The 20,730-nt window shown below is 31.3% G+C and overlaps 1 protein-coding gene across 6 annotated transcripts in view; it reads left to right on the top strand.

The window, feature by feature from the left end:
* Window positions 1–20,730, top strand: part of LOC106472685 (multidrug resistance-associated protein 4-like) — an 89,026-nt gene that overhangs the window by 61,650 nt on the left and 6,646 nt on the right. For 5 of the 6 annotated variants that reach the window (XM_022402187.1, XM_022402177.1, XM_022402196.1 and 2 more), the window contains 11 exons: window positions 981–1,077; window positions 2,666–3,091; window positions 4,606–4,802; window positions 6,694–6,983; window positions 7,417–7,496; window positions 12,533–12,683; window positions 14,637–14,867; window positions 17,167–17,267; window positions 17,476–17,673; window positions 18,683–18,838; window positions 19,227–19,316. In XM_022402187.1, the coding sequence (XP_022257895.1) occupies window positions 981–1,077; window positions 2,666–3,091; window positions 4,606–4,802; window positions 6,694–6,983; window positions 7,417–7,496; window positions 12,533–12,683; window positions 14,637–14,867; window positions 17,167–17,267; window positions 17,476–17,673; window positions 18,683–18,838; window positions 19,227–19,316 (2,017 nt within the window). The remainder of the gene's footprint in view (window positions 1–980; window positions 1,078–2,665; window positions 3,092–4,605; window positions 4,803–6,693; window positions 6,984–7,416; window positions 7,497–12,532; window positions 12,684–14,636; window positions 14,868–17,166; window positions 17,268–17,475; window positions 17,674–18,682; window positions 18,839–19,226; window positions 19,317–20,730) is intronic. The other variant, XM_022402184.1, reaches the window with a different exon arrangement.

Genomic DNA, 20,730 nt, shown 5'->3' with positions numbered 1-20,730 from the left:
CGATGGACTTCCTTCAGATTACAGATAATACATTCTCGGATCCCTGACATTAGGCTACTCTCTGAGTTCCTGGACTTGAATGTTAGGTTCTCTCTTGACTCTGGAACTTGAGGTGAAGACAGTATGATCCTCATCCTACCCTCACAAGGATGTCTGTGAGGTTTTGGATGTAGTTGACTTTCCGAGTATGGTCTGTTGCACCCTAGCCACTCTACACCATGAGACATTCTCACTTGCCCACTTTCCATCATAGAATTGAGCGATTCTGATTTCTGTTTAAGATCACATTGGTAAACTATCCTCTCCCATGCGGATGTGCTCCCTTTAAAGTTCTGCCATTGGTCTACCGAATCATGTTGATTTTCCTGGCTCAGATGTGGTGCAGTACCCCTCCTTAGATCATCTGATCCTTTCCTTTCATTTTGGGGATGTTCTCTAGATGCTTCCAGGGGATGTACCTGTGCTTCGCTCGCACTGGTCCCTCCTCCATTTCCATGTGGGATACAAGCTAATCTTGTGAGGGGCGGGGGGGGGGAAAGAGTACCTTATCGGAACTTATAATTTTTCTAAATGAAAATGTATTTCCGATAAGTACTTCCCTCTTCTCACATTTCCCACCTGTCCTTTTCACAATCTTCCAGTGCTCGCGTCTTCTGCCAAACTTTAAAGTGATAGTTTGGTAATGCCGTGTAGAGGGAGTAATATGCGTCACGTGATAATAGTGCTCTCCTATTGGTGGAGAGGTGACACATGATGATTTGCATGAGAGGCATGTTGGAACTTTGGATTCCAACAGAGGGAGAATGAAGGCTTGTGGCATGCATTTTTAAAAAAGTTCACATATAGAGGGCAGCACAAAACGATAAAAGCTAATCTTGTGATTGGAGGGAAGTACTTATCAGAAATATATTTTCATTTAGGAGAATTCTAACTTTAATGTTTTCATAATTTGTTTTCTCTCTCTGTTTCTACCTCTTCAGGTGCATCAATCATTATCTTAAGAATAAGGTCCAAATCTTAGTTACTCATCAACTTCAATTTTTAAAATCAACCAATCAAATTCTTGTTCTTCAGGAGGTATGTTTTGAAAATTAACAAATGATCTTTGTGTGTAATACTGTTTTGCTAGGGTTTATTGCAAAAATTGTATGAATTTTATTACACTCCAGTGTTATACTTGTATGTAAGCTAAATTTATTTAATTTTCTTCTAACAACCAGTGGTATGAGTGTTTTATTTACTTACTAGTGAACTCATGGGCTTATGGCCAACATTTAGAGGGCTGCTATAATGCAAATTTATTTTCTTTAACCAAGTTACAAGTGTTAATTAGTAGATCTATTAATTTACATGCTTTAATGTAAATCAATCCCAAATTTGGGTTCTGCTTTCAGGGAATCCCTGTAAAAGCATTTTTGTGAAATACTTGAGTTTCTTAAGGGGTTGGGTGAAAAGTTTTACTTTTGTGCAAACCTCGGGGTCAAGATGACTCATTTGGCACCATTTAGAAGTTGGTGAGTTTAGCAGTTTAGGAGAAGGGGTTTTCAGAAAATCCCTAGGTTCCCCAAGGGGTGGGATGAAAAGTTTTACCTTTATGCAAACTCTGGGACTGAAATGATTCATTTGGTACCATTTAGCAGTCGGTGCAACCAGCGGCTTAGGAGGAGTTATGTGACACACACAGAAACTGAATCTTATTATATAGATTACTTAATATTTGTGGACACTTTTTATATTTCATACAAAAGAATACTTGTTTCCTCATTCAAAGTGCCAGTGGTGAAATTAAGTTAATATTTTATGTATAGTCAAAATACTAATTTTACTTTGTAAATGGAATGTATAAGTACATACCTTATAAAGTAATACATGAGAGAAAAAGTGTGAACATTTATAATGACCTTTTTTCTGTTGTTTTAAGGAAGTTGATCATGTTTTTGTTATGTACACGTTTGCAAATATTTTCTGTTCTCTGAAAATAGATTTAAAGTATTATTATGAATGAATCTATTTCCTTTCGAAGGTAAATTTTAGAATAAGTCATAACTGTGTTTGATAGCATATAAATCTAACAATAGTTTAAAGGTAATATGTGAATAGTGATTAAATTTGATATTCATGCACTTTTAGTCTGTCCTTTCTTTAGATATAAACTTTGTATTATATTATAAATTGGTACTCTTGAGTGCAGAAAGACTGAATCATGAGTTAAACACTATAAAACCAGTTTTAACCAAACAATGAGGGTAAATGGATTTAATACAAGAACCAATTAGACCAAATTTTTATTTTTCACAACTAAATATAATTATATTGACACTAGGTTATAAGTATTTTTATTTTGTTTTTAAAACATTATTCAGATGTACCATTTTTCTCAAGATAGAAAAGTACCTAGAGTTTGGCTCTGTTCATTGTATTCTGTGTTTATAAAATGATGTTTATGTTGATCCTATTTCATAAAGATTTGACCTTAAATAGAGAAACATGGATTAGTTAATTAGCTTTTCCTACTTTATTTACTGCTGAACATCTTAACTATTCACTTGTATATGGATGTTATTTTGATATGAAAAGTGATCTAGTCTGTCTAAAAACTAATATATGCATTATAGTGAAAACAAAAGCCATACATTTCATCCATAAATGTTGGTCTAATCACTAGGGAAAATGTTTTGCTTTTGGGAACTATACCCAACTACTGAAGAGTGGTGTAAGTTTTGTATCCCTAATGGAAGAGGATCAAAAAAGAGATTTTTTGAAGGTCAACCATATTATGACTGAACAGAGTTTGTCCATTTGTCCCATGGACACTTCTATAGCCCAGAAGAAATCACCCACTGCTACACGAGACCCTGAGATAATATCCTCCAGTTCAATTTCTAGCTGTCTAGCTGAAGAGGTGAATATTTCAGGAATTGAGGATATAGACTGCTCAGGAAGTGTTGGTGATGACAGATCAAAAAGGCATTCTTTGTGGGATACAGTTTCAGCCAATCATTCTGCTAAACATATGATGTCAACATCTCAAGATACCTTGTGTGAGTCCAGTTTGCCACTGGCTTCAACAGTGGAAGATTACTTGCATCCAGTAAGTCATATAAATTGTGTTGCCAAAGTATATGTGAAAAACAATTCTTAAATTAGTTCATTATTTTTATTGTATTTATTTTAAATCTCATTATTTAAATATTTTTCTACATTATTGAGATATAACCGGTTATTATTTTTTACTTACTACATATCTTAATTATGATTATAATAACTAGCATATTGATTTGGGTCTTAAATATTGGAGTATTATTATTTTATGTTCATAGAATTAAAATGAAAGTTTGTGGCAAATTTGCTTCTTCACATTTATGAAAAATGCTATTCATTTCACTAGGCTTTTACAGTTTATTTAACTAAATCTTTTGTATTGTGATCTTGTAAAATTAGTTAAAAACATGCAATAAAACTGGGCAGAAAAATTATTTTTGATATATATTTCTGTATGTACAATCATTATAATCACAGTCTTTTATATTTCTTTGTAATATTCACAGAAAAACTGATTCTTAATGTTATGAACCTTTCACTAATAAGTTAGCTTAAGTATGTGAGGTTCACAATGAAATTTGGTTGTTGCTTTGGATAAGGAAGGCTACTAGAGAATTACATTCAAACCAAAAGTAGGAGGTCAGTATGGCTATTAAATTTTATAAAATTAAACTAATTTAAAAAGGTAGTTGAGTCTTTGATATTTGTAAACTTTTTATCACAAAACTATGGAGGAATTTAAATTATTAGTAAATAATATACCTTATTTACTATAATCCTACAAAAAATATAGTAATTATAAAACATCTACTGAGTTACTGCACAGTGTTAACAAGAGGTTTAATGGCACAAAATTGTTTCATAATATCAGAGTGAAGTTATACATAGGTTTTCAGAGTTTATCAGAATTAAGTTTTATAAAGCATTTTTGTTAGAACAATACATGTAGTCTTTTTAAAATGATTTAGCCAAGTGGTTTCAGAATGGTGTGCTACCTGGTATATTACTTATCTATTATTGGTGTAGATGCTGTCTATAAATAAAAAAAAGATCAGAAAACAAATGTCAACACACGCCAAGTTATTTCTAGATAAACTTTTAATTACTGTTCCAAATATGTTGTATCAAAACCATGTGCTGTATCCAATAATTTTAGTTACATTTATTTTGGTTTTGGTAGTGTTTGGTTCCATTTGTTGATTGCATATCATATACTACAACAATCAAATGACATATAAAATTAAAGCTGTAAGAAAATATACTTCAAATTACTGCTAAACATGAAATACACAATTTTTCTATCTAATAGCTATGAAATGACTCCAGTCAGGCATATAACTTTTTTAATGTTTCTGTTTGAAGTTTATAAAATATCTTTGGCATCTCAGGCAATAGAATTCATGAGTGTTACACTATTTTCATATTTCTGTTAATTTATATTCTGAAAATTCATAGTTTGGTAGATATAACTAGAGTCCAATTACTACTTAGAAATAGTTTACTGGTGCTTTCAAGAATTCTAATGTTTAGATTTATTTTTAATTTATGTACTTGAAACTGTAGACACTCTCAGAAATAAGTAATGAGAAAGGCTATCCTAAACAAGAAGAAGAATTACGGTCAACTGGCTCTGTAAAAGGAGCAGTTTATTGGTTCTATATCAAGACAGGAGCAGGATGGTTTCTTATACCACTGCTAATAATAAGTTCCATAGGAGCACAAGCACTTTTTAGTGGTAGTGACTTCTGGCTTGCTTTATGGTAAGATATATTAAGCCACCTTTGGTATTTATTTTGTAATAAATGATATACAGAATGATTATATAAAATTGTTATAATTTCAAAGGTTTCAAAATTGATTGGTATAGTGTACTTTTACTCCTCTATTATTAATGTAGGTACTGGCTACAAATGAAGTTCCAAAAATAAGGAAATTCCTTTTCAAGTTTCCTTACAAAAGATCTTTTAATTTATCAGAAATAAAAGCAAAATTGCTGAAAATTATTTATGGCATTTTTGATATCAGTCTTACTCTAGCACTTATCAACTCCTGCAGAGTACACTATGCATTATTCTGATGGTGAGTACAAATATGGTGTAGAAAAAAAAGGCACATTTTTTTTCATTTTTCCAACCTTCAAAACATAAAGATGGTAGGTGCATATGATTACAAAAATATTAATTACATTTTGATTAAGTTTATTACTAGTCACGTTTTAAGGTATTTCATGTTATTAATGTTTTATTGTAACCATAGAAGTATTACTGAGCCTCCCTAAGTAAATTTCACTAATTTGCCAGTTGTATTGTGGTATCATCCATTCAAAAATATGCTTATGAAATAGAATTTATGTATAAATAACATTTTTTATTACATATGATTTAACCTATGGTCACATTATGATTGTACAGTCTGCAGAAAAATCATGAATATTTGAAGTTTTAATTAGATTATATGTAATCCTACAGTAGAAATTATTAAAAAGTATTAAATTAGATGTGTATTAAAATTACCACCTGTTGGGTACCGCAGAAACTTAATATGGTACCTTCTAACTGATATTAAATTGAAAGCTCTGTGATTTTTATTCAGGAAAGTCTGGATGTAGTACAGAATATACAAAAAACTGTCACACAGTATTTTTTTTTATCATTCTCAATTACCATGTCAAGCCTATCCCTAAATGAAGCTATTCAAGCATCATGCATTTTTAATAGTATTTATTAATCCTATACACACATTTATTGAAATCATCAATCAAGTATTTTTCAAAAAGAGAAGAAAAATAAAAACAGAAAGAAAGAAAACCGAAGTATTGATAACTTGTGAAAAAAAAAGTGATTTAGATATGTAAAATACAATGGACAAAACTTGTGATTCTTTGAATACCTTTGGTGAAATTTTGTTCCACATAGTACATGTCATTTTTATAGCTATGATAATTTTAGATGTGGAGTGTTCTTTATAATAATCTAGTTTAAACACTAAATATCTAGTTTCAAAATTTCAAGGACAAAAGAAAATTACCCATAACATTATTTCCCATCTTAATAAGCTGTGTGACATTTTCCTTTGCTTAAGAGAAGCTATAATAAGCTTGCTATGAGTATGAAATAATAAGTCTATTGTAAACTGATATGAAAGTGAAAGAAAAAAGCTTTAAAAATGTATCATGAGCCAGAAATATTGATTTTGAATAAATTAATTTACAGCTTAAGCTTACATATTATAGAGATATAGTTTGAAACCAAAAGATAAATTTAAATTGTTTTTCAAATAGCAAATGTAAAATGATGTTTATCAATATATATTTCCTTGTTAGTCATAGATTTTCAGTTTTACCATAATGTGACTGCTGACTTGTGTTAAAAAACCATTGAAATATAACAACAAAAATCAACTCAAATGCAAAGTAAATTGCCTTACATGAATGTGATGTTCCATTAGTTAGCCATTAAAATTATATTAAAACTTTAAATAATGTCAGTAAATGGACTCAGTCTCTTTATAAAAAATGTGCTTATCCACAGACAGACTACACTTCAATAAAGCTAACTCAGTTGTGAGTTTACTGATTAAATTTTATAATGATGCTGTTGTTTTTATATAATTTGCTTTTACTTTGAACAACACATATATTAACCTTACTAGGACCAATGAAGAAGAAGAAAAGAGGCTTGAAGCTGAAAGACACATTAGTACCAGCAGCAATAGTACCACAAATGGCACTACAGACCAGTTAGTCAATGACAATGAATTCATGGGTTTCTATATAAATATTTATATATATTCTGGAATTGTTGGTGGTTTGTTTATTTTTTCATTACTTCAAACAACAGTTTTTTATATCATGTGTATGCGATCTTCAATTGGATTACACAACAAGATGTTTGGCAGCATTGTCCGAGCTCCTATCTCCTTTTTTGACAATAATCCTTTAGGTGAGTATTGTGGCTTTGTTGAATTGTCCTTAAGATTTAAATACTCATGAACATTTTTTATCATTAAACAAGTAAAAATCTTCTAGTAAAAACATTTAACAAACCTCTTCATACACCTTACATGAACTAAAGAGTAATGTGGTTAGTTTGTGAATAACATGAAAATGTAAAAATGGTATAAACTAATATATGAATGTTATTATTTCTTTAGAATTTTAGATTTAAGTTCCTACTGTTACTTAATAACAAAAAGTTTAATCTAATATTTTACATACTAATCAATTCTGTAAGGACTAGTAATGTCATCCACTCAAACAATTAACATATTTTATCATCAAACAAATAGCAAAATTATTAGAATATCTGCTTGTGTACCTTGGCAATGTAAGTTTGAATGAATGGACAGACAGATAAATGTTTTCACAATTATCAGGAAGAATTCTGAACCGATTTTCTAAAGACCTTGGAACCATTGATGATATACTTCCTCCAATAGCACTGAATATGACTTGTGTAAGTGAATTATTTTAAATAACTAAATATATAATATTTTTTTAAAAATATGTCTTGAGTTAATTTAGGTATATTCTAGTTAGGTTTTTTGTATATTGTATAATTATAATTAGTTATGGTTAAATCTTTTGTCAGTATGTCATTGTAGTTGTAATTTTCACTGATATATCTGGTGTATGTGCATTATAAGTATCTGTAGGTAAGCCTTAAACACACATTTTATCTTATTGTCAAATCTTTAAGATATCTTTATATAAACAGGGTGATTATAAAATCTGTATAGATATTTAAAGTAGTTTGTAGTTTGAACTATGTTAAGCACATGTAAAATGAGTTTGAAGATGCTTCACTCAATTGTTTGTCTTAAAACCACTCTCATTTAACAGAAAATGCTATAAAATATTTTATTGTTTAAAGTCTATGTTGAACTGTTTTACTTCAGATATTAATTCAGACCAAAATGATACAGAGCATGAATTATTATCATTGTTGGCCTAATTGTACGATATTCTATGAAACGAAATATACATCTAGTATAAATAAAATATTGTATATCTATGTAAACTATTTTAATTTAAAAAATAAGCATTTCCTAAAATTTTTGTATTCACTCGTATGTATGTGTAATTTGTATATGATAAATCAAATCAAAAACACCTTACTTATGAAATAAAATAAGGTGCAGCCAAAAAAGGATTCAGCATGCAACTTAAAGGAATGAAATCAAAATTGGCGGAAAAACTGGTAGCTAAACTTGTAGCATTAATAAGAATGTTACAGCAAATATTCATTCATTAGTTAGCCAGGCCACGTTTTTTTGTTCAACTTAGGGCATAATGTTGGGTAAAACAAAATACGAGGCCAAGCTAACTAATGAATGAATATTGGCTGTAAAATTTTTATAAATGCTATAACTGTAGTTTACCAGTTTGGCCACCAATTTTGATTTCATTCTTTTAAATGAAAAGCTTAATGTTTTCTTGTTCACACCTGAGGTGTTTTGATTAGATATCATGACCTTTTGTCAACAAACCACACTAAGTAAGAAAGTGACACACGATAGTAACCAACATTAATTTCAGGATTGCAACCCTGTTATTCAGAACAGACCTATACTTTACAGAACCAACAAGATTCTTTAAAACACATGGTAGTAGTTTTTCTTTTCTAAAACAGTGTTAATAACTTCCTTTATAGTAACACCATGGAAACTAGATTAACAGTTTCTTGTCATCACCCACATGCACTCGGTACAGCCATATCAAGCATCATTATATACATTAATTGCTTAAACTAACATCATGTGATGCTAAACACTCTTTAATTAGAAGAACTTCACAAGATTTAGCTAATTTGTGCTTAGAAATTGGTATACAGTCCACCTCTATGATTCTTTTGAAAACTTGAGCTAGAAATTGCTAATCTAGTTTGTTTGGCCTAACCAATACTTATGTATCTGTATGTTCTTTCACCCTATAGTTTTCTGCTCTAAATCAGCCGTCTTTAATACAAATGACAAGAACTAAATGTGGTCCACTTTTACTTGTAGGTGAAGCTGTAGTAAAAATGTTAGACCAAAAGCTCATTTTGTTCAAAACTGAGTGGCTTTTGTTGAATAACTTTGCACATGTGGCTTATAGTTAGATCAAATTTGACACCTAATTATAAGTTGTAAAGATCTTTCAATGCACCAAATTTGAAAAAATCCATAAAAGTTAGGTATGTTTTTCCATCAAATACATTTTCAGTACTTTTGGTGCAAAGAAAATAAAAAGGAAGAACTTCAAACAAAAGTGGAAATTGAAGATTTTATATCTCATGCATTTCTCAATGGATTGCTTGGAAATTTGGTATGAGAAGTAAGTCTCCAGTAAAACACGTTCACTGAAAATATGTGTTAGTTTGGATTACCACAGCCTGAGCTACAGAAAGTGGAAAATTGCTAAACTATCACTCTGTTAATAACACACAGTGAGTCCTGCAAGTTGTTTTGGCTGCTCAACAAGCTAGTGTGGTTTGGTTTAGTCTGAATTTTGCACAAAGCTATACAATGGCTATATGTGCTACCTGTCCCTCATTTAGCAGTGAAAGACTAGAGGGAAGGCAACTAATCATCACCACCCACTACCAACTCTTGGGCTACTCTTTTACCAACAAATAGTGGAATTGACCGTCACATTATAACACCTCCACAGCTGAAAGGCGCGAGCATGTTTGGTAGGATGGGGATTCAAACCCACAACCCTAGGATTATGAGTCAAGTACCCAAACCACCTGGCCATGCTGGGCTACTATCGTGTGTCTTGATATCAAAATATCAATGAACATTGTTTCAAAATTATCCTTATGCACACATCAAATTGCCCTAATACACAAGAATTATGTTATTTCAAAGATATATCAGTATCTTATACCTAAAAATCACCAATGCAACCATGAAAAATTAAAGCGTTTAGTAGGATAATAAATGGAAATTTAAAAGAAGTATATTATGAAAACCTGTATTTTCAATGTTGACTATTGATCGAATCAGCAAATTTCCTCTGAAACACACCTGCATCCATTTCAGATTGTTAAATTATACATTTTAAACTCACAAATATAATATTGTCCTCATATGTGTGTACCTTTTACAGGCTAAATTTGTTCTAATTTGTTTAATTTGTCAGGTTAGTTGTCCTTAATAGACCCCAGTGGCACAGCAGTATGTCTGTGGATATACAATGCTAGAAAGTAGGTTTTGATACCTGTGGTGAGCAGAGCACAGATAGCCCATTGTGTAGCTTTGTGCTTAACTACTAACAAACTTTGTCGTTAATAATTATTGCCATTTCCTGAAATAATAGTAATTTAATGATAGCTTGGTAGATCTAAAGCCTGAATGGCCACCTTATTTGCTTGTATTATGAACAAGTGTTCAGCTCCAGGCCTCGTAGAAACTTAATCTGGTCCTGTCAGAGGCCATTACATCATTTAAATGACTCCAACAGCTTCTTTCTTAGCTAAGTAACTTCTACTTAGGTTGGATGAGTGTTTGGGGTTATTATCTTCTTGGTAGTAGAATTCTTTACCAATAATATGCAAACCACTGGGTATATCATGACGGATCAGTATCTTATGGTACTTGCGCTGGTCGGTTTAACATACTGGCAAAATATTTTATGCAGTATATAATGGATCATAGGAAATAAAGTTACACTGTTTTCTGGAAATGGCACTATTAGGTGTTCCACATAGTTATATGCAGAATTAAACTGGCATGTAAACACAACAGTGTTTGCACTAGCACTTGAATTTCTTGAATCCTTGGTGACCAACCACTTGATAACATGGGGTCCCATTATGGTTTTCTCTAAAGCATAAATACATCAACATTTTTAATTTTATCATTTATTACATACCAACTGTAGTAAACTTGTATGGTTTCTTCATTGCATAAGTTTACTCATAATGTTTTCCCTGGTTTTTTTTCCACCCAAGGTGTTACTCTTTGGGTAGGCGAGGTTCACACACACACAGATTAAGAAAGTAATGGAATTTTCTAAACACATTTTTCAGTGATGGAAATCTTAGATAATCAGTGGTTTTGATCAAAATGTCTTGGAAAAGTCCTTGAATGTGTAACCCCCTTCACTCCCACTCCCATGTTTATTGACAACAAGTCATATCATTCTATTTAACTCAGTTTCATGAAAACAATCTCTTGAAAATGTGACTTACAAAATTGGATAAAGCAGACTTGACAACACTGATCAGTGGGGTTTTGAACTATGTACCTCTGTCTTCAAGTGAACAGTTGTCCTGTGACTATTGTTACAATTATATTGTTAATAAATATGCTCAAGTCAAAATCGAAACTCATAAAATTGTTGATAGGGTAAAGAACATTGACATTTCAGAATTTTTCTAATTTCATCTTTAATATAAACACTTAAAAAATAATTAACAAGATTTCTAGCCTAAGTTCTTTATCGGTTAGAAGAACTTTTGGTTGATAGGTATGGTAATGTTTTGTAATGTATCTTCAGCAGCAAGTCAGGTACAAGTTAACTTGTTGTCTTGTTAACAAGTTGAAATAATATGTTAGATAAATATTACTTGATTTTGGTTACATGCTAGAAATTTTTTTAGTTCTGTCCAAAGTACAGTACTATTATATTATCTGGTTTGACATGGACTTGCTAAAGTTTACAGAGACATTATATCATGTATGTGGTTGTGAACTTAAGAATATTTCTAAAAGGTTTTAACAGAAGGTTTACTGAGAATCATCTCGTATCTATTTCAAGAAGACACAATTTAACACTTAACCTGTTAAAATTAAGATGTTTTTGATTTAAAGCAGCTTGGCTTTTATCTTCCTTTATACAATTGCTGGTTAAAAGTGCATTGTTTAAAGAGCCAACTGACCCATCGATCAACATCATTGTAATTATCTGAACCTCAGCATGTTTGCCTTATTTAATTAGTTTTATAATCAAGCCTATAATATTCAATTAAAATTCTTTGTACTACACCCTTGGGGTCTACAAGAAAGTGTAATTTACTTAAGTCATATAAAAAACCATGTATGAAAATTTTAGGTTTTATATATATATAATGCCTTTAACATGATATAAGTGTCATCAACATATCTCTGATACTGTAATAGTATGTGGATGACATTTTCACTATTTTCAAGGACCCAAATTATGTTCCCTTATTTGTGGAGTAAATGAATACTTCTTAATAGAAATCAGAAGTATTTGTTTAGAAAAATCTGATGTTGTGCAATCGTTATAATGTGTAGGTTTGAGTAAAAGTTTGGTAGAAAGGATTTTCCAGTGCAATAGAACTGCAGGTATAAATTTCCTCTGTGCCTGAAATATAGATTTTTCATAATTTTATATAGCTTTTACTAAATTTGTTACTACAGCATATGTTCATTAAAGGAAAGTTTTATGAAGTTAAAAAAATTGTGAAAGAAAAGTAGAAGCTAGTTGTTCTTGTTGTTAATTTTTGTTCTACTCGAACAATATTTTTCTGGTCTTTTGTAGATTTTCCTCAATCTTACCGGAATACTGGTTGTAGTATGTATTATTATCCCATGGATAGCTCTACCCACAGCTATCCTTATATTCATCTTCTACTTTTTGAAGAGGTTCTATATGGCTACTGTCTATGATGTCAAACGACTTGAAGCAATCAGTAAGTTGTGTTTTCTTGTTGAAACATACTTAATATTAATATCGTTTCTTTTTATATTATCTAAAGAGGGTTGAATACATTTTATTGAAATGAATTTGAATATGCAAATGAGCAAGTCATATTTTTGTGGATAGTGTGATATGAGGAAAGTATATATGACATCTGTTTCCAGTGCAAAATATTTATAGTCTTAGATGATAAAGTTGCATACAGATAGGAGATTTAGAATTACCAAGACTGAAATATCCTTTGTTTCTTAATGGCACTGAAAACAAATGAATATTTATCAACTTGGCATCCAAGAACCAACCAGAAAGACACCTGCAACGAGTAATACCCCAGCCGTGGTAAAAAAACTTGTGATATCTTGCAACATGTGAGGTCAGGGCAAAACTGTCCATTTGCCCTAGGCAACAGAACAAAACATAATGAAAAGTATTTTTGCTTTGCAAAGTGACACAAGTCGTGTGGTCATAAGTTGTTTCTATATATATATACAGGAAAAGAAAGACCAAGTGCAGAAAACTATATGAACTGTACCTAGCTGGAGAAGAATAGCAGCAAATGGTGACACTCAATGAAATGTATGTGTACCTTGGTAATTGTAATATGTCTTATGCCATTTTTTACAGGTCATTTGTGAAATCAATTTCCAAAAGTTCTACATGACATGACACCAATTTTGTTTTAAGAGATTCATGATCATTACAAGATACTGAACCATGTTCAAGTTAGAACAGGAGAGTGAATACAAAGGTCAAGATGAAGCCTGCTGACTATTAGGCCAATGTTCTGTACACATTGTACAACAGAAATAATGGTTTGGTATGATAAAGGTGCCAACAGGGCATAGGTTTGCCAAGATAAGGCTTCCAGTTGTGCCTTCCATCAATCCCTCGCATACTTCAAGCAACTGGAAAATGAAATAGGTATTTGTACTGTTCCATTTGAAGACATACTTTTCAAATCTATAGGTATATTGATTTCTATTATTGGATGTTGAAACAAGTACTGGAAAACCAACATCTCATATGCTAGATGGAGTGTTTTTGATTTAAAGCATCTTGGCTTTTAGCTTCCTTTATACTTATCCTTATACTGGTTAAAAGTGCATTGTTTAAAAGAGCCAACTGACCCATCAATCAACATCATTGTAACTATCTGAACCTCAGCATGTTTGCCTTATTTAATTAGTTTTATAATCAAGCCTATAATATTCAGTTAAAGTTATGTGCTTTAGACATGATCACTTTATGTTAGAGCCTGTTGGAATGGAAATTACACTGTAGGGCAGTTGTCAAGGTGCAAATTCATTAAGTAGAGCAAAGTCAGATGTAGCTACTTGGACTGTAATAATATCGTGAGGCTCAAAAATCAATTAACATACTCAACCCTCTGTACATGGAGCTAATATTTATTATGATATGCTTAAATATGTTGAATGAAAGTTGCTGAAAGTATTTATGAATGAAGTTAATAGCTGTTCAAATTCTTGTGGCTCTTACTGATGCGGATATAAACATTTAAGTGCATATTTTATAAACAGTTACTTCTAAATAAAAATTTTCTTTGATTCGTGATTTTACTTTTAAGTATTTTTGTGCAAATGAATACATTAAGGTTAGAAAACATTCTCTCAATCAATATCTATTACCAGAATCTTACATTTAATTTGACATAATGAATTATTTCTCACAGAGTGAACATTGTGATTGTACTATAAGGTTCATGAAAACTAGTCAGTTGTAGTTTTAAAAAAAATTCCCACATTTTCAATACTAATGTTTGTTCTTTTAAGAGACATGGTTACCAAATTTTTTGAAAAAGAATTGACTTAAAATTTTGAAAAATTAGTTATCTCAAAAGTCAGATAATCAGAATACTATGATTAACAATGTTTCTTATTGTAAAAAGTATGTCAAGTTATTTTGAAGCATTATTTGTCCCCACTAGCCCGCAGCCCAGTGTTTTCTCATTTGAGTACTTCACTCTGTGGTCTCACAACTATTCGAGCTTTTGGTGCTCAACAGACATTTGAAGAACAGTTTAACAAATACCAAGATCATCACAGTTCCTCATGGTTTTTGTTTATTTCTTCAACTCGATGGTTTGGAATTGTTCTTGACTGGCTGTCATGTATATACATCACCATGGTAACCTGGTGCCTAGTTCTGTCCTCTGAAAGTAAGAATTATTTTTCATGTGGTATATAGTTTTCATAGTTAGAAAAACATTTAATATTTTGATATCTAATATATATATATTAGTTTATTTAGATAAATAAATATATAACATCATCCTAACTTGATGCTTCTAACAGTTTTATTATTGTGATAATAACTTGGGCTTTATGGAATAATTTCAGTAAGTAGATAACTGTTCATAATTATTTTTGTCTAACCATTTAACCCTAAGCGTATAGACAAAGTCAATTTGACTGATCTTGTAACCATGAAACTAGATGTACCATAACCTTGAATATACTAAGTGTAATTTTACAAATTCTGGCAAGCTTTTAGTTAATGTTACAACTGTGGTAAATTAAAAATCAGATTTTTTAATATTGTATTTTTACTAAAGACTTGTGTTTGAAATTAGTAAGCCTTTACTTAGTCAGCATGTGAAAGATGATTTTCATGTTAAGAATAAAAATACTTCTTTTTATCTTTTCTGTAGTAAGAGTTGAAAATTTTGAAATACAATTTTTTTTTTATCTAGAATAGCAGTAGATTCTAACAGACAATTATAATTATTTAATCTAACTTCAAGTTTACATGTAATTTTTGGTTTCATTCTTTTTGAACTGAGTCTAACAAGTGTAATACAGCAATAAATCACCCAGCAAGAGCTTAGTGCAAGTTAGGGTAAACATGTGACAGTAGTTCAACTGTATTCTTCAAGGATTAATTTTTTATTCAATTTTTCTCATTTAAGATTTTTTTTAACCTAATAAATTTGTAATTTTTACATTTTAGCTACTTTTGCTAAAAATATTTAACAATAAAAAGTATACATTAAAACCAAGAGCTTTAGTAAGCCTGTTTTTTTTCTAACTTCTTTGTTCAATAATAGTTCATGTAGCTTTCAGATATGCATTTTTGTTAACAAAAATATATCGGACATTAAATTAAAACATCCCAAAACTATAATATATCTGGCTTTCTAATTAACCTATAAATTGGAAAGAAAATTTTATTACTTATTGGAGCAGTTTCCTTAGTCCAAACATAATATGCTCTCACAGTAGACTATCAGTTTCTACCGATGAAACAAAACACATAATCATCCAGTTTACATAGAGTAGAATCTGCTCTTTCTATAAACACATCCAATAGCAAGGTCAGAGAGAATTACAGACATTTCTTAAAATAGAGAAGATAAGGGAGGAGCATGTGATTGTGAGTTGAACAAATATGATGATATCTCAGTAAAGCAAGAAGATAAGAAGTTGAAATTCTTTATTCTGGCTTGCAAGTATCTATAGCATGTGTTACTGATTGGTTGAACAGTCTGAATCCCTTGTAAGGGAAAAAGTCTTTAAATGAAAAGTCAAAGTGTTGCCAAGTTATGTGACTCTGAGAGATACAGATTAAGAATTTATTTAAATATTTTCTTTTAAAATTAAGAAATTTGAACTTGTATAAAAAATATGATCTTCATTTTGACATGTACACTCTGACCTTTCTGTATGCATAGGACTAACCTTCAAGTTACTTACTTGTTCCTTCCCAGTAGGGTCTATTTATTATTAGTATATTTATTCATAATTATATCTTTGTTCCTATTAAAACAATTACTGTAAAGAACTTACCAAAAGATAAGGTCCACTCACTCATTTTTTATGTAAAATGTGTAAGGGATTCCAGCAGTAATTAGTGGGATTGACTGCATTGTTAATAGTATTTTTGTTTACTTGTCTGTGATTCATGTTTAGTTAGAGACCTTCTAAACAAAAAAGTCTTGGACTAACAAGCAGTTTTTTGCATATATATAGTTTACAAAATCATGTTTAAAAAACAGTTGGGGTCTAGATGGAACTATATTTATAATTCTGTGGTTAAAATAAACAGTTCATTACTAAAGTGTTAGTTATTTCTAATATGTGGTAATAGTTTTGATACTTAGAAAATCTTTGATATTATTCTAATATGTTGCACTGATAAATAAAAATAAACAATTTCATTATAATGGTTTTAACTCTCTAAAACTAGTTTTAATTTCTTAAATAGACAACTGTTTCATACTCTTTCTAAATTTATTTATTTTTTCCTGAACATCTTAACACACAAGTTCTTCAACATCATGTTGTATTCTGATGTGTTGTGTAATAGTTTCTTTAGGTAGAAAATTGTAGTACTTTGGTAATTTGAGACTTATCGATGTTTTATAGAAATATTAAATGTTACAGAAAACATGTACAAGTAAATGTAAATAAATACTGTGTTGCTCTAAAACTTCCTGATTGTGAGTCTAATTTTAACAGATACTTCTGGAGGTAATGTTGGCCTAGCAATTTCTTCAGTCATGATGATAACTGGCATGTTTCAGTGGGGAGTAAGACAATCAGCAGAGGTTGAGAGTCAGGTATGTAGACATTGCTCAGGAGAAAACAAACAAAGCTTTCTATCACTAAACATGGTAGTACTTAGTATATAGTTTGAAACTTAGATTCATTCCTTAGTCATGTTATATTAATAAGAAGAGCTGATTCAGTAATGTGTTTTGTCACAGTATAATTTGAGTACTGAATGAATATCTAAACTAACCTAAATGTGGTTTAATAAATTACTAGATGACAGCTGTAGAAAGGGTGATGGAGTACAGTAACTTGCCCTCTGAAGCTCCACTAGAAGCTCCTTCTGAACAGCAACCACCACCAGACTGGCCACAGCAAGGGATGATTAGATTTGAAAATATGTGTCTAAAGTATTCGTCTGAGGACTTGCCTGTGCTGAAGGACCTGTCCTGTTTGATTAAACCTCAAGAAAAAGTCAGTTTTTCTTTTGTTGTTGGTTTGCTACTAAACAAAATTTGTATACAAACTTTTTATAATAAGATTTGATACTGAAATAGGTTTGCATCTTTCATATATTGCATTATTTTGCAATTTTTGTTGATTTTATCACAATATAAAATCTTGACCATACTGTGATTAAAGCTTCATCTACAGAAATATATTTTACTTTTAATATTTACTCATAAGTATTTGTATCTTTAAAGTCATTTAAACATATTGCAATCATTAAGTGAGCCTCTTGGTGGCTCAGTGGTAAGTCTTGGAGCTTATAATACTTATAACAGGAAGGGCAGAGCACAGACATGTGGCTTCGTACTTAACAACATACACATCACTCCATTAAGTGAGCATATAGTTTAAAAACTCATCAAATAATACAGTTATCATTATAATTCATTTAATAGTACTTAAAGTAATGGTTGTGCTTTAGATTTTGTCAAATGAAAAGTTTTGTGATTAACCCAACCCATTATACAGTAGTTGAAAACCAATTACGTTATGGGAAGTCCTCTTGATAGATCAAACCACCAGTGTTCCCTCTAGGCTGCATGGTCACACAACAACAAATCAAGTGCCTCGAACTTCATTATTCCAGCCACACACATCCTCAGTAATGGTGAGGAGTCTCAATGCATTGACTGCCTTAATGACCCTGGCATTTGATAGGCCTAAAGCCCAAATAACCAACTGGTAGCATTGAAAAGTGGCCTAATGATCCAATAGGGTTGATGGTCTAAAAATAACCACCAACTCTTAAAAAAAAATAGTAGCATGCATCTGCACATGAACAAATTCATTCCATACATTAAAAAAATTCGACGGAACATTGTAAGCTACCAATGAACTCATGCCACCTGAATTGTAGGAATCATCCGTTATTGAAATTCACTTTCTTAACCTATACCATCGAGTTCTTAAGCATCTTGCAATTAATTGTTATTTTACCTTATTGCAACTAAAGATATTTTTGATTAATGTTTAGATTGGTATTGTGGGACGAACTGGGGCAGGAAAGAGTTCAATAATTACTGCACTTTTTCGAATGACTGAACCACAAGGACTAATTGAAATAGATGGACTTGACACCCAAAAAGTTGGTCTGCATGATTTAAGGGGGAGGATCTCCATTATTCCTCAGGTACCTGTGTATCTCACGTGAACCATGTTATTCAGATTCTTCTGACCTTATATAAATAAATGAGTTATAGTTTATTCTTGAATTGTTCGATATAGCTTATATACTAAAACTTTCTTTATCAAAGGGAGATCTTTATCCCAAGTATTTTTATGTTGTATATCATTCATAAAATTTATGTCTTTAATGTTGAAATTGCTTCTTTTTGGATAACAGTTTACACTTTTCCACATGCACTTTTCAAATGAATTGAAGAAACATCTAGGTTATGAACTGCAGATTGATTGATATAGTTTAAGTAAAAGATTTCCACGTTTTAATGTAAAGCCTGATAGCAAAGTATTAAAAATATAGTTATAAGGCATACTGACTCTTTCTTTTTTTTTTCTAGAATCCTGTTCTGTTTACTGGTCCTATGAGAAGAAACATTGACCCTTTCAATGAAAATGATAATCATAAACTCTTGCAAGTTTTAGAAGAGGTAGAAACATTTTTTTAGATAGATAAATTGGATTCAGTTTTTTATTGCAAGCTACACAAATTAATGACTCACAAGTAGTGTTCTTGTTGTGGTGTAAGTTTTTTTATAACCAGTCAGCATATTTAGCCATATCCAAGCCTAGCTTTCTTCATTTTTGGTTAGGTTTTCAACTTGAAATATTAAAGTATTTTTCTATTAGCATTCTAATATCTGCTCAACTAATAACAGAAAGGCAAAAAGGTTTTTTTTCTTTACTACTGTTGGAAATATCTGTCACCATCTGTAACAATACATTCATATATATTATTATAAATTTTTAATGATCGTACATATTGTGCATTAAGGTATGACAGATTGGAGTACAATTTGCTACTTCTAAGTAAAGTGAATTATGTTGACTATCTGTGATGAAAGTAGGATGGTAAATTATAACACTGCATAACTTGATATATTGTTACGTCTCTATGTTCATTTGTTAATTTTCCGTAGAGATTCTTTCTGAGAAACTTCAGCGATACAAGTCCTTTCTTAAATAAAACTAGTTTATTCTTTCTCAACTCAACTTTGCAATACACTTAATTTCCACAGTCACTTTAACTTCAACACATGCTATAATTCACAACGATTCACGCACTTTACTTACGGTCACTACCGCGCTTGACTCAATTGTCCATCTCTGTCTGTCTGCAATTCTATCCTGATTAATTGTCTCACTTTATATGGCGCACTTATATACAAGAATAGAGGGCACGTAGAAATGACTAGAGGTGCCATGAACAGACATGATCCTTCTAGAATCTCATGATGTGTTACTAGCGTCACGTGACTTCCGCTGTCGTAACACTGCCCCTTCCTTAGTAGTGTTCGTCCCAAACAATAGCCATTTAAATTAAACAAATAGATAATTAACAATAACTTAATTAAATGTACAGAATTTACAAACACAAAATTGAAATTCAACAAAGTCTCTTAATATTACGGGACGTATCTTCTTCCATACTGGTCTCCATCTCGTTGACTTCTGCTTCATGTGAGCTTCATCTGCTCCATCGGGAATTGTCCTATCATCGGTAACAGTCACATCAGTGGTAGTAACTTCATCAAGGGCTTTACTGTTTCCCTTTTCAAAACCGAGTACAGTTTCTTCTTCGACAGTGGCTTTCCAAGTGAAACATCTTTACGTGGCGTATTTTGTTTTGTTTGTTCTACTTTGTTCCCAACTGAAATGTCCTGAACCATGATAACACCAAAGCCTGTTGGCATGCACCACCTTTGGCTTACCTCGCCGACTACATTTTATCCGAAAAGTCACGTCTGAGAGACGATCCACTATGTCATATGGGCCTTCCCATGGAGAAGACAACTTAGGAGACTTTCCATTGGTCTTCCTGGGATTATACAACCACACCTTGTC

Source organism: Limulus polyphemus, unplaced genomic scaffold (assembly GCF_000517525.1).
Source record: "Limulus polyphemus unplaced genomic scaffold, Limulus_polyphemus-2.1.2 Scaffold123, whole genome shotgun sequence".
In the NCBI taxonomy this organism is placed as follows: domain Eukaryota; kingdom Metazoa; phylum Arthropoda; class Merostomata; order Xiphosura; family Limulidae; genus Limulus; species Limulus polyphemus.
Note: the sequence above shows the minus strand (reverse complement) of the source record. Positions and strands in the feature narration are given on the sequence as shown.